At 43.7% G+C, this 10,878-nt stretch overlaps 1 protein-coding gene across 2 annotated transcripts in view; it reads right to left on the reverse strand.

Moving 5' to 3' along the window:
• Positions 1 to 9,393, reverse strand: part of itga11b (integrin, alpha 11b) — a 23,262-nt gene extending 13,869 nt beyond the window's left edge. For both annotated transcript variants that reach the window (XM_061924377.2, XM_061924378.2), the window contains exons 1-14: positions 8,828 to 9,393; positions 8,273 to 8,492; positions 7,639 to 7,750; positions 3,512 to 3,621; positions 3,331 to 3,422; positions 3,144 to 3,258; positions 2,945 to 3,072; positions 2,725 to 2,873; positions 2,506 to 2,650; positions 2,271 to 2,436; positions 2,129 to 2,199; positions 1,473 to 1,617; positions 1,247 to 1,395; positions 987 to 1,130 (exon numbers count right to left, since the gene is read on the reverse strand). In XM_061924377.2, the coding sequence (XP_061780361.2) occupies positions 987 to 1,130; positions 1,247 to 1,395; positions 1,473 to 1,617; positions 2,129 to 2,199; positions 2,271 to 2,436; positions 2,506 to 2,650; positions 2,725 to 2,873; positions 2,945 to 3,072; positions 3,144 to 3,258; positions 3,331 to 3,422; positions 3,512 to 3,621; positions 7,639 to 7,750; positions 8,273 to 8,375 (1,629 nt within the window). In that variant the 5' untranslated portion in view covers positions 8,376 to 8,492; positions 8,828 to 9,393. The remainder of the gene's footprint in view (positions 1 to 986; positions 1,131 to 1,246; positions 1,396 to 1,472; positions 1,618 to 2,128; positions 2,200 to 2,270; positions 2,437 to 2,505; positions 2,651 to 2,724; positions 2,874 to 2,944; positions 3,073 to 3,143; positions 3,259 to 3,330; positions 3,423 to 3,511; positions 3,622 to 7,638; positions 7,751 to 8,272; positions 8,493 to 8,827) is intronic.
• Between the last annotated feature and the right edge of the window lie 1,485 nt (positions 9,394 to 10,878).

Raw genomic sequence — 10,878 nt, forward strand, 5'->3', positions numbered from 1 at the left:
CCAAACACTCCCTTTTGTCTGCTCCTTAGTAGAAAAGCATTACCTAGTTGGTAAGTTATAGTCAAGTTAGTTAGCAAGGTTGTAGCTTTTCAGTCAGTTGGCTGGTTTGTTAGTATGTCTGTTAGTTTGTAATTAAGTTAGGAGCAAAGTTGATTAGTAAGATTGTGTTTAATTAGTCAGTAACAAAGCAATACATCATCCCACTACCATCAGGGCGCAGGTACAGAACTATCAAATTCCGGAGGGCCCGCCTCAGGAAAAGCCTTATCCCTGCAGCTATAGCCGCCCTTAACAGCAGGCCCGGCCGACCTGTCTGACAAGCCTGTAAATGTGTGTTAGTCATGTATGATATCTTTTTGTTATTTTTTTGTGTGTGATGTGTAATGTCTAGTGTTTAAATGTACGGCAGTGACAATGAATTTCCCCAAGGGGACCAATAAATCTAAATCTAAAAAATCGAAAAGTCAGTCAATTAGTTATTGTTGTTAGTCTGTGAGTAGTCAGTTGGTTCATTGATTGGTCAGTCTGGTATGAAGGTTATAATTGCTCAGTGGGTCAATTAGCTGGGTATTCAATTATTTAGTAATTATCAAATTTAGTGGTGATTAATTTATTTAATCAGTTAAAACTTAAGTTGTTGTTAGCAAACCCAAACATTCCCTTTAGTCTGCTCCCATAGTAAATCATTAGGTTACCTCAGTTTGTAAGCTATTAGGGTAGTAGCTGTTAAGCTAGTTAAGCTGGTTAATTAGTACATCCGTTAGTTCATTATTAAGTTAGCTCAGTCAATTGGTAGTTTAGTAAGTTTAAGTTAGTTAATCAGAAAGTAAGTCAGTTAGCGAGCCCAAACATTCCAATTAGTCTGCTCCTTAATAAGCTAGTTAGTAGTAGTTAATGAGTTCCTTAGTTGGTAAGCTACTCAGTCAGTCAGTAGTATAATTATCATGTAGCTGCTTTATTCATGTGTGTACATGTGTTGTGTGTACCTGAGGTGTGGCGGTGTAGATGTAAACTTTTCCTCCCTCCCAGCCGTGACTGCAGTACATGGGTGCCGCCACCAGGAGGATGTCACTTTGTCCGTCTCTGTCAACGTCCATCGTTAACAACTCACTGCCGAAATATGATCCAATCTGACACACACACACACACACACACACACACACACACACACACACACACGTGTAAATGCTTAGCACATTTTCAGATGTTTTTTTTCCAGCACGATTTGAAAAAGGTAAATTCGGACCTGCTCTCCCAACAGCGCTTGCAAGATGGTCATGTTCCCGTTGTTGTCCAAGGTGAACGCGATGACCTTCCCGCTGTGGTTGAACCTCGGAGCTCCAGCCACAAGCACCTGAGAGCCCCCAGAGGAGAGCAGCGATCCGAGCGAGTAACCTGCAGGACAACATGCCAGACCGGGATTCATTTCCGGCGTGAACGCTTGATGGCGCTGACGTCAGACGGTAGAATACCAAGATAGGCGGCATGGTTCTGCAGCTCCTCTGGAAATTCATTGTCGTACGCCGATTTGGGAGGAACCACCTTCTGTTGTTTGGCCTGCTTCAGAACGGCACCGTTCCAGTTGTACGCGCCAACGGCTCCGAGCAAAATTCCATCCTGGAGAAGGACACGTGAACTAACGAGGTGACCGATTCTGATGGTTCTAATCAAGTGCACACGATAAAGTTAGTTTGTTGACGCGGTTGCTAGGAAACTAAAACCGTGTCATCACACTTCGTTTTGAAGGGACACTGGAGATGACGTTCCTGGCCCGCTGGTAAAGAACGGAGAAGTCCAAAAGCCGCACATGCTTGGCAGATCTTCCCAATGTGAGCAGCATCTGCTTTCCACATCAGACGCCTCGACCCAATTCCACCTTTCTGACTCCGATACCTGAAACTGACGCAGCGGGAAACTGTGGAATGTGGAATCACTGCAAAGAGTGTTTCCATGACGACCCATTCTTTCCTTTGTCCAACATTTTCTGGATTGGAACCAACACAAGCTTTTCCAGACGCTTCTTACACGGCATCAGTGAGACAGCGTTGTGGTTCTTCTTCATCCCACTACTGGTACCAATAGCATTAAAAGGCGCATTCTAGCACTTCACATGACCTGGTGGACTCACCTGGACCACATGCAAGGAGAATCCCCCCTGCGCCATCTGCAGGCCAAAACCTCGACCCAGACTGCTGGTTCCTGCGCGACACAAACACTTAGAAAAGGTTCCGTCCTATCCAAATGAGCTCCTGAGCAGAACAAGCGCTAACCCTCCAGAGAGAAGATCCTCTCCCCGAGAGCGTCCACGATGTCCTTCAGCGCCGACTCGTCCGTCACGTTGAAGAAGTGCCTCTCGCTTGGGTCGCTGGCTATGAACTTGATCTCCTTGAGAAAAGCGTCAGGGTTGATCCCCCGCCGGGTGTAGTATCCCAGAACCTGGAAAGCACACTTGCGAGGGACCGGACAGGAAGTGGATTTGCGGACTCTCTGCGGGGCGAGACTCACCGCGATGGAGTACATGGTTATGTTGTCCCTCTTGCTGGCGGTGACGGCGTCCACCAGCTGAGGGCTGTCATGAGATTCTCCATCAGTGATCACGATCATCACCTTATGAGCGCCTGGCCGACCGCCGTGTCGGAAGGCCTGCGACCTGTGGAACCAAGAACGACACAGAGTCACGTGACTTAAAAAGGTGTTTGTGGACTCCTCCCACATTGGTCACACCTCGCCACGTCGATGGCCAGTGCCGTCCTAGTTTCCTCGCCGCCCCTCTGCTGGATGCTCCTGGCGGCCTCCAGAACCGCCTCTGATGTTTGGTACTCACCCAGTCGGAACTCATGCACCACCTTGGAGCCGTACTGCAACACGGCCACCTGTGGAGTCACCAGCATCGCCATAGTAACCACCGTTCGTGCACCGTTGGACTTGTCGGATAGGAACCGACCTGCGTCTGTTGCGGGCTGATGTTGAACTTGTTGAGGATGTTTGTGACGAAGTCCCGGACCTCAGACCACGGATAGATGGAGTTGGAGCCATCCACAACGATCACCAAGTCCATGAAGGTCTCGCATCCTGCCGGAGTCAAGTGGTCACCATGGACGTTTGGAAAGACGGACTGACAGACAGACGGGAAGCGGAGTTACTCTGGAACGCGGGGGCAATGAGGTCGGACGTTTGGAAGTTGCGCTCGACGCGGGTGCAGATCCCGGTGCTGTACAAGAAGCTTCCGCATTCGTGGGACCAGAGCGGCCCGCAAGTCTGAAACGGGAAGCACAGAAATGATGCGATGCATTGTTTGTCGCCTCACTCGTTCGCCACCATGTGACTCACCACGAAGCTGCTGTCTCGGGGGTCAGAGGTCAGCGTCATTCCCAGACGCATCCTGTCGTTCGTCGCCGACACGTTTTCCAGCGACACTCTGCCTGATCACGGGACATCCGTTGACATTAGGGAGAAGAAAAAAAAAGGAGAAGGGGCAGAGCCACAGCGCCAGGGCTGCCATGGTGCTCACCAAGGTTGAGTCGGCTGCAGGCGGTGGAGTTTCCCTTATCCAGCGGACACTTGAACACATCGCCGGTCTGCTGCTTGCCCGTGGACTCGAGGGGGGCGCCAACCAGCAGCCTTGGGAGGTAAACACACAGTTAATTAGGAATTCAGCCATGTTTGTTCTCTTATGACCACTCATGCCACACGGTAGAGGAGGGGCGCAGCCAAGGGGGACCACAGAGTCACCTGCCAATCAAAGCTGCTTCTATTTAGCGGCATAAATACTTGGCGCCCTGCTGGCCGCTACAAAGATTGTGCATCTTCTGGGAAGGCGTATGAGTCACATCACAGTGCTTCATTAACGACTAGTAAACTTCAACACGTCCACAAGGTTTCCTGTTTACTCATAAAAAAACATCTCCTGTCCCACCATGCACTGCACCACGCGTGATGTTCTCCTCACTTCCACAGGAACATGCATGTCGCACACACAGGAGACAGTAAGTTTGATTCTATTTAGATGTTTCTAGTTCAAGTCAGACATAAAAGTCATGCAGAAACATTGAGGATGAAAAGATGGACCACGTGGAGCGAATGAAACCGACTTATGGCATCCAGCTGCTTCTAAGGAATGTTTACTTGGACGGAGGAGCAACATTCTCTGGAATCGGCTCACTTAAAGAATCAAGAAATGTGAGATCATGTGACCATGGGCGGAGAAAATATGACATCATGTGACCATGGGAGGAGGTAATATGAGACAAAGAGAAGAAATATGACATCATTTGACCACCATGAGACAGGTGGAAATATGAGATTAAGTGACCATGAGAGGAGAGAATATGAGCGCACTTGATACAAAAGGTAAACATGAGCTCATGTGACCATGAGGAGGAGTAAATATGAAAATGTGTGGCCACCATTAAAAAGAGGAGGGACTATGAGACCATGTGACGATGAGGAAATATGAGATTATGGTACCATTAGAGAGGGGACTGAAATGGCATCATGTGACCATGAGAGGAGGAAACGTGAGACCAAGAAAAAACAAATCATGTGACAAACTCGAGAAAAATATGAGATTAGGTAACCATGAGAGAGGAGGAAATATGAGAGCGCTCGTCGACGACAGGTTAAATTGAGATCATGTGACCATGTGGAGTAGAAAATAATGAGAACATGTGACCATAAGATAAAAAGGAAATATGACATGGGACCACTGGGTGGAAAAATATGGGGAAGAAATGAGAGATTGTGTGACCATGAGATGAGATCATATCAGATCATGTGACCATGAGATGAGGAAATGTGATGTCATGTGATCGCATGAGATGAGGAAGTGTGGTATGGTATGTTACCATGAGATTAAAAAATGTGAGCTCATGTGACCTTAAGATGAGGAAATGTGATGTCATGTGACCATGAGATAAGGAAATGTGATGTCATGTGACCATGAGATAAGGAAATGTGATGTCATGTGACCATGAGATAAGGAAATAGGAAATCAGGTGACCACGAGGGGAGGAAATATGACATCCTGTGGCTATGAGATGAAGAAATGTGAGCTCATGTGACCTTAAGATGAGGAAATGTGATGTCATGTGACCATGAGATAAGGAAATGTGTTGTCATGTGACCATTACATAAGAAAATATGAACTCATGGGTATAGGAGGGAAGGAATATTAGACCATGGGACCATGAGATTAGGAAATATGAGACAATGAGATCAATGGAGAAGGAAATATGAGATTATGTGACCATGATGTGAGGAGAAAAAAGGAGGTCATGTGACCATTGGAGGGGAAAATATGAGATCATAGGACCATGATATGACGAAATGAGATGGGACCATGAGATGAAGAAATGAGGGATCACGTGATGATGAAATGAGGAAATATGAGATCAAGTGACCATTGGAGGAGCAAATATGAGATCATGTGAACATGAGAGGTGGTAGAAGGAGATCCTGTGAACATCGGTGGATCAATTGAGATCATGTTACCATGAGATAAGAAAGTAAGAAATAATGTGACCATGATAGGAGATAGAAATATGAGATCATGTGCCCATGAAATAAAACAAATTTGAGATCATGTGACTATGAGATAAGGAAATATGAGATCAAGTGACCATGAGATAAGGAAGTGTGAGGTCATGTGACCATGAGATAAGGAAATATGAGATCACGTTAGTATGAGATAAGGAAATATGAGATCATGTGACAATGATAGGAGGAAATATGAGATCGTGTGACCATAAGAAAAGGAAATATGAGATCATGTGAACATGACAGGAGGAGGAAGAAGGAGTTCATGTTACCATTGGAGAATCAAATGAAATAATTTTACCAAGAGACCATATTCAATAATGTGACCATGATAGGAAGAGGAAATATGAGATCATGTGACCATGATGAGATGAGGAAATATGAGAGGATGTGACCATGAGATAGGGAAAAATAAGACCAGGTGACTATGAGATGAGGAAATATGGGATCATTTGACCATGTGACTAGGAAATATGAGATGATGTCACCATTAGATACGCAAATAGAAGACCAGGTGACTATGAGAAGAGGAACTATGAGATGATGTGACCATGACATAAGGAAATAGAAGACTAGGTGACTATGAGAAGAGGAAATGTGTGAGAATGTGACCATGAGATAAGGAAATAGAAGACCAGGTGACTACTATATGAGGAAATATGAGCTCATGTGACCATGAGATAAGGAAATGTGAAATCATGTGACCACAAGGGGAGGAAAGATGTAATCCTGTGGCTATGAGATGAAGAAATGTAAGGTTGTGTGACCTTAAGATGAACAAATGTGTTGTCATGTGACCATGAGATAAGGAAATATGAGCTCATTAGTATGAGAGGGTAGGAAATATGAGATCATGGGAGCATGAGATGAGAAAATATGAGATAATGGGACCGGTGGAGTAGGAAATATGAGATTATGTGACCATGATATGACGAAATGGGATGTCTTGTGACCATGAGATGAGGAAATGTGGGATTGTGTGACCATTAAATGAGGAAATATGAGATCATGTGACCATGAAATAAGGACATATAAGATCATGTGACCATGAGATAAGGAAATATGAGATCAGTAGACAATGATAGGAGGAAATATGAGATCATGTGAACATCGGAGGAACAATCGAGATCATGTTACCATGAGATAAGAACATAAGAAATAACATGACCATGATGGGAGAAGGATATATGAGATCATGTGATCATGAAATTAAAAAATATTGAGATCATGAGACTATGAGATAAGGAAATATGAGATCATGTGAGCATGAAATAAGGAAATATAAGGTCATGTGACCATGAGATAAGGAAATATGAGATCACGTTAGTATGAGATAAGGAAATATGAGATCAGCTGATAATTATAGGAGGAAATATGAGATCATGTGACCAATAAGAAAAGGAAATATGAGATCATGTGACCATGACGGGAGGAGGAAGAAAGAGTTCATGTGATCATTGGAGAATCAATTGAGATTATGTTACCATGAGAACATATGAAATAATGTGACCACTATAGGGAGAGAAAATATGAGATTGTGTGACCATGATGGGATGAGGAAATATGAGATCATGTGACCATGAGATGAGAGAATATGAGATCATTTGACCATGTGATTCGGAAATGTGAGAGGATCTGACCATGTGATAGGGAAATAGAAGATCAGGTGACTATGAGATAAGGAAATATGAGATCATTTGACCATGTGACTAGGAAATATGAGAGAATGTGACCATGAGATAATGAAATAGAAGACCAGGTGACTCTGAGATGAGGAACTAGGAGAGGATGTGACCATGAGATAATGAAATAGAAGACCAGGTGACTATATGAGATGAGGAAATAAGAGATCACGTGGCCATGAGATGAGGAAATGTGAGATCATGAGACCATAAAATGAGGAAATATGAGATCATGTGACCATGAGGTGAGGAAATGTGAGGTCAGATGACCATGAGAGGAGGATTATTTGGTAAAGTGAGTGTAAAGTTCCAGATTGAGGCTGAAATGTAAAAGGCCATCAGTGTCCTTCAGGCTAATGATGGACAATGACCACGAACAGACAAAAAGAGGCGGGACCACATTGAAGGTGAATCTTCTCACCACTGTCGCCCTCCCGCCTCGTGTTGCTGCACCGTGTAGCCAAACTGAGTCTCTTCTGAACCAGAGAAGATCTTTACGTGCTTTGTGTTGAAGTTGAAGCAAATGTCAACATCTGGAAGACAAAAGAACAAACTTGACATCACTGCTGTAGCATTTCAACACATCTTCTTCTTTTTCTTCTTCTTCTAATCTTGATGACCTCCATCAGAAAACATCTGGGACTTTCCCTGTTTCAACCTGCTCTGTAAATCTTCCCATCAGTGATTCCAGGATGTGTCACTTTTCTGTTAGACTCTTCTGGTTGTCGATTTATTCTTTTTTTCTTCTTTTTTTTTTAGACGACTTCAAGTTGGAAGCAGAGTGGAACGCAGTCGTAGATTTAGTTAATCAAGTTAAGATGGGAATGATGGCACGATGCAAATGGGAATGATGAAATGATGCAAAGCAGCAAACGCTTGCCTTGTCCTGTGAGGACGCCACGGGACCCCGAGAAGTCACAGTCCGGACTTCTTAATTACATTTTAGCAATAAACAAATGATTCGTGAAAACACACATGCATACAAATAGGAAGCTGTGAGTGGTTACCATGGCAACAGAGCCTGGCATGCAGTCACATTTCAAAGGTCGTCTCACCTGGCAGGACGCAGCAGGTCCACATCAGCAAGAGGAGGCGGGACTCAGCCATGAGTGTCCACACAGACGCCGCACGCGCTCTGACGGAGGAGCGCTCCCTCATTGTTTTTATTCAAAGAGGGGTGGGCCTTCTCCCCCTCCTCCTTCCAACATGACAGGTCTCCAAGCCCACCTATCACACTGGCGCGCCAAAACAGGAAATGCCTCCAATTTGCAGGTGCTGAGGACCACATGTGAAGATGTCAGAGAGCCCCAGCCAGGTGACCATCAGCACTAAACAGAAGCACATGGCACAGACTCTTAAAGAGACAGTACGCAATGTCTACCATGTAGGACAAAAATGCAAACTAACACGAAGAAGTACTTACCAGTTGATGGTAACAAACAGGAAGTTGTTTGTTCACTTTAACTAAAATAATTATCGATTATGCATCATATAGGTCCCCACACTTAGTGTGTGTGTGACAATCATTGGTACTTTAACTTTAACTTTAACTAATTGAGGTACACTGCCCCCTGTGGTGAGTCAAAGCATGCAAATACAAAGTCACTTACGTTTTTTATCGACACGCTCGGATTTCTTGCAAAGAATGTTAAATACACTGAAGCAAATTTACGCATGACACGTTCAAGCAACCACTTTTCATTGAAAGAAATGTTTCTCTTGGAAATGATTGTCTAAAAAAAACAAAAAAAAAAACACTCCGAGTGCTTCTGTTGGAAATAACAAGTGGAAAGAGCGAGTCACTTGCTAACACGAAGCAGACGCAGAGTGCTCCTGAGGGTGTCTGTGAACGCAGCACGTCACCAGACGTCCACGCAGGTGTCCTCCTCCCACCTGCCATGAACCTTTATTGTTGTCTTTTGTGCAAGATGGTACACAATACAAGAATTGTTGTTTTTGTTTGATGTGTCTGCAGCGTCAAGACACAAGACGTGCTATTTTTTTTTAATGGCGATGTCAGCCATTTGGGATTTCAAAATAAAAGGCTCGTGCTATTGCTGCTGTTAAAAAGAAGCGCGTGCTGCTTCTGGAATGTTCATTAAGTAAGTGTCGTGGAAAAAAAAAATTTAAATAAAAAAAAAAAGACCAGCTGCTCCGCTGTTGAATGTCAACATTGCTTCTGTTGCTTCAGCGTTCCAGACGGTCGTCACTTAACTGCCTCCAGGTGCCGCCAACGTTAATTGGAGACCATTCCACTACGGATCAAAGGTTTGGGCGCCCTCTAGTGACCAGGCGTTAGAACGCTCCTCGCTGACGGTAATAAATATGATACAATATTAGTTTAAACATGCTTAATAATAGAGTTATAATAAAAGTACATCACATATTTACAATTTCAGCTCAAACATGTCTGAAAAGGATCCTATTCAACACCCTTTCTCCACGTCTCAACAATTACCAGTTCTATTTTTTGAAGTTTGTTCACTTCTATTGGGGTCAGGGGCGCCGCTAGGGATTTTGGACCCCGTGAAAAGAATCTTTACAGGGCCCCCAACACAGTGTCATTATTTTTTCTGTATTATAATTTCATCATCATTGGGGGCCTCTCTGGGCCCCCCTCCATCATGGGCCCCTAGAATCCGTCTCCTTTACCCCCACTTTTCGGCGCCCCTGATTGGGGTTAATGTGTGTCTTTATTACGAAATATTTTTTGACACATAATGTATGAATTTTTTGCGTTTGAATTTTGTAAACTGATTTTATGCCGACAATTTCATTGAATAACAAATTCATCTCCATACACCGCCTGTGTTTAACATTTTAATGGTAAAAAAACAAACAAAAAAAACAAAAAAACAAAAACAAAAAAGGATAACAAGGTGTAATAATAAAGCTAATAAAGTGTAGTTTACTCCGTATTTAAAATACATAAAGCACTGCAATACTGTTAACTGTCACGTTGCATTCAGATTAGCAAATAAACACAGTAGTTGAGACGCCCGTGAATAATAAAGCCTGGATTATGAGTACACTATGCCAGCTCGCTACCATATTAAAAAAAAATTCTGCCTTAGAGTAAATTAAGGCCTATTTTCTAAGATTTTTTTTTACTAAAAATCAAATTGGAGGGTGTGCTAAATCACAATTATGCAGAAAATTATGCAAAAAAATACCTCAGTATTATTGTAGCAAAATTCTTTGCAAATGCATATCTCAATCTGTGCATCTGTAATCCCATTTAGGTGTCCGTGTACTAATTTGTAAATCTGTATTTCGAACTCTGTGTGTGTAAAACAAATGTATGTTTGTGTATTCAGATTCACGGCGTGGAGCAGTGGAAGAATGGCCGTGCGCGACCCGAGGGTCCCTGGTTCAATCCCCACCTAGTACCAACCTCGTCATGTCCGTTGTGTCCTGAGCAAGACACTTCACCCTTGCTCCTGATGGGTGCTGGTTAGCGCCTTGCATGGCAGCTCCCTCCATCAGTGTGTGAATGTGTGTATGAATGGGTAAATGTGGAAGTAGTGTCAAAGCGCTTTGAGTACCTTGAAGGTAGAAAAGCGCTATACAAGTACAACCCATTTATCATTATTATTTATGTGATGCAGGAACCCTGATTGGCTGTGTTTTTACATGTGACTTTTGCGACACTTCTTCATGC

This window comes from Nerophis lumbriciformis, linkage group LG29 (assembly GCF_033978685.3).
Source record: "Nerophis lumbriciformis linkage group LG29, RoL_Nlum_v2.1, whole genome shotgun sequence".
Classification (NCBI taxonomy): domain Eukaryota; kingdom Metazoa; phylum Chordata; class Actinopteri; order Syngnathiformes; family Syngnathidae; genus Nerophis; species Nerophis lumbriciformis.